Raw genomic sequence first — 6,000 nt, 5'->3', positions numbered from 1 at the left:
TTTAATATATATATTTTTTTAGTTTTTTTATGTTAACTTTAAAACAAAAAAAAAAAATATTTTAGTTAAATATTTTATTAATTATTTAAAGAAATTTACAAAAAATAAATAGTAATTCATATATATAAAATAAATAATGAATTTTCTATAGATTTTAAAAAGTTGATCTTAAATTTTTTTAGAAAAGAATTAAAATTTGTTGTATTTAAATATTTTTTATTTCGGAGGTATGTTTTTTTTTTTTTTTTTTTTTTCATGCATATTTTAAAAAAATTAAGATAAAAATAAAATATATATTAAAATAAAATTTTTTTATAAATTAAAATTTTTTTATAAATTAAAATTTTTTGTTAATTGTTTATATTTTTTTTTTATTTTATGGTATTTATGTATATTATTCTATTATGTAAATAATTATAATAATAAAATATATTATTTTCAATAAAAAGAACTACAATAAAGTAATATTTAAAGAAAAACGTTGATACTCCCCTAATTTATTCGTTTTATTAGTTTTAGAGTGTCATTATTCTTTAACAATAGGGGGGGACTATATATTTTTTTTTTAAATTAAAATATAAAAAAATACTAAACAACCATAATTTTTTATTATATTTTAAAATATTACATTCCAAGAATATATAAATAAGAATTATATATAAAAATTACCCAAAATGAGAGTAATATCAGCATTCTTTTTTATATCTGGAACCTTTTATATTATTTTAACTCCTAATGTTATTATAAAATATGTTTCTGCTGTAGTAAGATAGAAATTACATATAAAAATAATATATATTATTATATGATATATATAAATGAGAATAGTTTAAATTCATTTTATTTATTAATTTTTAACTTAAAAAGGGAGAAAAACATTTTTTTAATTTTTTAAAATTTAACATTTAGACTCCAGGAGAACATGACCTAGTTGATGATGGAGATGCACTTGAACTTACGGAAGAAAACGAAGGAATTTGCGATGAAAATGATATGGAATATGAAGAAGAACAAGAACAAGAACAAGAAGAAGAAGAAGAAGAAGATGATGATACGTTTAATGAACATGATGGAGAGTTAGGTGACCCCCTTGATAACAATTCTTTAGAAGCTTCTCTCTTAGACGGCGTCAACGATATTAATAAACCAGTATTTAAGTATAAACATTGGGATGATTGGCTGAGGTATACTAAGGGAGATGGTATGAAAGTTTACAAGACAGCTGTTGATACACAGAAACAAAAATGGAAGAGTGAAAAAAATAATGAATTGGAAAATTTTTTGTTATACTTAGAAGGTAGATGGATGCATTTTAATGGAAACATAGATAAAAATTGTAAAACTGGCTTTTTGTGGAGCACTAACAGATGGACTGATAAAGATTGGATTACATGGTTTAAAAAGGACGGATTGAAATTTTTAGATGGTCAGTTCGAAAAATGGTTGGATTATAATAGAAAACAATTATCTTTTTGGGTAATGAATGAATGGAGAAAATGGGTGTCAGAAAGAAGGCTTTATCTTGATGATAGTGTATGGGAAGCAAGACAGAAATCTGGAAGATTAAAAAAATGGTACAATTATATTAATAAAAAGGAAAAAGATAATACTAATAAAATTAAAGTATATATAGATAAATGGGAAAAAAAAACGAAAAATAAATATAAAAAATGGAAAAAAGTTTTTGCTAAAACATGGTTAGAAAGCAAACAGTGGAATGTATGGCAAAAAGACGTACTACATAGTAAAAAGGAAGTAGAGACAGATGAAGATGATAGCGGAAGTAATCATTCTAATTAAAAAAAAAATATTCTTACAAAATGAGTTAGTTTTTTTTTAATGTGATATATATAATTAATGAGAATGAGTTATTTCAATTTTCTATCTCTTTGTATATCTTAGATCACTTGGAAACTTGCAAATTAAAAATTGGAAATAAAAATTAATAATAGAAAAAGTAAAAAAGTAGAAACCTCACACTTTCTGTCTTATATATATTAATTTGTCCCATATAAATTCTTTTTAAACAGTATTTGTATTAAAAAAAAAATCACTAAAAAATTATAAAATATATGAATATTAGATGTTTATATTCGAAAAGGTAAACAAATTGAAAATATATTTAACAATATGGAAGATGTGTTACAAAATACGAAATATAATTTGGGAAATATCTATTATAAATAATTTATTTTGAATATACCATTTTTAATTATATAGAATGCGTTTTACATCCACTAGATTGATATATATATATATATATGTCTTTCTTTAATTATTGAAGAAAATCAAATATATTTTAAAATAATTACTTTGTTTGTACTTAAATATAAAAATTAGGTATTGAAATGGAATTTCATTTAGGGATTTTTCATTATTAGACTATATTTATTATCTATTTTTTATAATATAGTTAGATTTGCATATCTTCATAATATAGTAGCTTGAGTTCTATAAAAATGTTATTTTTTTCATTTTTAATTTGTTTTAGAACTTACAAAATTACAACCATTGTCTTTATTAGAATAACATAACATAATATAATGTTTTTTACAAAAAAAAAAAAAAAAAAAAAAAAAAAAAAAAAAACTCATTACATTAAAAAATTATATATGATTATTTTATAAATAAGTTAAACTTTTTGATATTACTTTTTTGGTTTTTGATTTCATAATATGTATAGGATCGCAACCATAAATTTGGAATTTAAAATATTTTGTGTTTTTTTATATTTCCATACCTTTTTATTGTTGCCGTTAATTTTTAGGATTGTACTAATTAATATTCGCTAAATTATGTTTAACTTTATTATTTTATTTTATTTTTTTGTAAAATAAATAATGAGCTTGCCACAAAGTTTCGTATATTTTCATTCTTATATTATTTAGAATTTTTAATCTTTTTATAAATTCTTTTTTTCGAACAATACGATTATTACTTATTTATAAAAGTTTAAACAAATATCTTTCGTCTCTTGTAATCTGTTAACTTGGATATTATTAAAAATTGTATATTTGTTGTTTTTCCCAACTTGTATAAAAAGATAACTATTGTTCCTACTTCTTTGTCACATGTGCTAGTTTTTCATTTCGAGATAGTACCGTTCAAAATTTAACCAATATTTTAGACATATTTATTTTATATACATTATATGTATTTTTTTCAGATGGATTAATATGTATTCAAAATCAGTTGTTATAATAAACACATTTTACTTATTTATTAAAATTTTTATAGTACATTTATTTTTTTTATATATTAAATTAATTTTTCTCCTAAATCTTGGTCATATATTTAAGTAATTCTTATAATTATTCCTACCATTTTTTTCATTTGTACTATTTTATTTAAAAAGTGAAACGTCTAATATATCAATGCGAATAACACTAACAATAATTGTGCATTGTATCTTAACATGGTAAACATCATGCACATTGTACAACATAAAAATAAATATCATTTTTTTTCTTTTAAATGATTTATTAATTTGTTAATTAGCATGTTTGTAAATAATTATTTATTTTTTTTCATTTTGTAATTATTTTATGTTTTAATACAATTCTTAAAGAACAAAATAATATATTTTTAAATAAAAGGAAAAGATGACATAAAATTAAAAATATAATACTGTTATAATGAAATTGTGTAACGTTAAAACATCTAATATACCAAGCACATTTTACATTTTAATAAAATAGAATAATTACTTCATAAAAATATATGTTTTATCATTATTCAATAAAACAAAATAATTTTTACTTTATTATATAAAGAATTATTTGTTATTTTACCTTTAAAAAGTACCTATTCATGGAAAAAATGATTTTACCATTTCAAAATAGATAATAATATGAACTAAATAGCCTTATTTTTTTTTCTAAAAAATAATTTGTAAACGTACAAGTGTGACGACATTGGTATTTGTTTACTGCTTGCTATTTATTTTGTCTTTTAGCTACCCTATATTAACTCCTTTTATAAAAATAAATAAATAAATAAATATATATATATATATATATATTATATAAGGGTACAACATATTATTGTAAAATACTTTAACTTTTTACAGTTTTTGTATACATTATTTTAGAATAAAGAGTATTACATAAATATAATAGGAACTCTTTTTTTTTTTTTTTTTTTCTTTTACTTAAATTATATATCAAAAATACTTATATTTTGAATGTTTTTATTTTATATTTATAATAATTGCTTAGAATTATCATTTTCATAATGTTATTTTAATTAAATATTATTCAAAAATATAATCATTAAAAAATCCACACCAAATTTTTTTTTATGTTATAAATGTTACAAAACAATTAAATCATCACAAAAAATATATAACAACAATGGTTCTATTTAATATATTAATTTTCATTAAATTGCGATTATTCCATTTTTAATTTTTTTAAAAAATTTTATGAGACGATATCCTTTTTCCCATTTTGTTTATTAACAGTTTTTTTTTGTACCATTATTTTTTTTATTTTTATTTTGCTATAAATGTAAATTAATTGGCATTCTGTTTTAAATACCATTACGTAATTTTACTTTTACACATTTGTTATTTTAACAACATATAAAAAACGTACATATGATTTTATTATTATAAAAATACGATACATTTAATATTTTTCTAAAAAAAATAAAATTTTTATGTTAGTTTGCTTGTTTTAAATACATTAAACAGACGAAAACGAAAAATAAATATATTTTTTAACAATGTTTTGAATTTTTTTTTTTTTTTTTTTTTCTTTTTAAACCTTAATAGGAACAATTTTATTCAAAAAAAAAAAAAATGTAAATAAATAAATACGAAAAGTAAAGAAGTAAAATAATAGAGTAATACACATAAATGAAAAAAATAAAGTAATATATTAAAAGTCGATAAAAATTAATTTGTAAAAACAAAAAAGTATATACCAAATAATTCTCCTTTAACTAAACAAATTACATAATATTGCAAAAATAAATAATACAAGGTAACAAAAAAAGGACAAAAAAATAAGATTTATTCTAACAACGTTGTTAATTGAAAAAAAAAAAAAAAAAATACTTAAAACGTAAAAATAGTTATTTATATTAAATTTTACATGAAATTTTTTATGTATGTTATAATATCCATTTTACATGTTTACAATAAAATAATAATTTAAATTTAATAAATAGTATAATTTTAAAACTTGTAATTAGTTTATGTTGCGTAAACGACAAAATGACATAAATACAATTGGGCTATTTTATACAAAAAAATTTAATTATAATTATAAAAAAAAAAAAAAGAAAGAGAAAATAAAATAAAGACAGATCTTTTATAATTACAAATAGCACGTTTCCGTAAACAAATAAATTTATAAAATTAAATTGTTAATAAAAAATGTTCAAAAATAAATAATATATACCTTTACATTAAAATATTAATAATCATAAAATGAATTATAAAATAAATGAGTAATGAATTAATGTATTTTTAACCAATATATATATAACTATAGCAGAGAAAACTATTATATTTTTTTTTTTAGAAGAAAATATTTTTAAAACTAAAAATCGGGGAAATTAATCTGGATACTATTAAAAAAGATTACTGTTAAAATAAAAACACATCATAAAAATAAATATAATGTCTATAAATTTTTTAAATTAAAGTAACCCAAAACCTAATTCTGAAAAAAAAAAAAATGAACTTGGCTTTTTTATGAATTCAATATTTTTTAGGGTTTAATTTGCACACTCTTTAACTTTTTGCATATATTTATGTTTTTTTTTTTTTTTTGAATGGTCATAATAAAAAAACTAATTTAATTTTTTTTTCATACTATTTTCTAATTTTATTTTGTTTATTTCATTGTTTTACAATAATCTATTTTATAGATATAGATGAATTTTCTTTTTTAACGAGGGATATGATAAAATATGGAACCTTTAAATTCTTATATAAATTCTATTTTGAATTTTATATAAATATTTTTTAGAACAAGACGAAATATTTTTTTT

The 6,000-nt window shown here is 18.4% G+C and overlaps 1 protein-coding gene across 1 annotated transcript; it reads left to right on the top strand.

Moving 5' to 3' along the window:
* Positions 1–674: 674 nt before the first annotated feature.
* On the top strand, positions 675–1,800 carry PmUG01_13011000 (tryptophan-rich protein; the record flags this gene model as incomplete). Its single annotated transcript, XM_029007071.1, has 2 exons — positions 675–680; positions 910–1,800. The coding sequence occupies 2 exons, from the start codon at positions 675–677 to the stop codon at positions 1,798–1,800; spliced, it is 897 nt and encodes a 298-aa protein (XP_028863497.1).
* Positions 1,801–6,000: the final 4,200 nt, after the last annotated feature.

This window comes from Plasmodium malariae (genome assembly GCF_900090045.1).
Source record: "Plasmodium malariae genome assembly, chromosome: 13".
In the NCBI taxonomy this organism is placed as follows: domain Eukaryota; phylum Apicomplexa; class Aconoidasida; order Haemosporida; family Plasmodiidae; genus Plasmodium; species Plasmodium malariae.
This window is presented reverse-complemented; position numbering and strand designations above follow the sequence as displayed.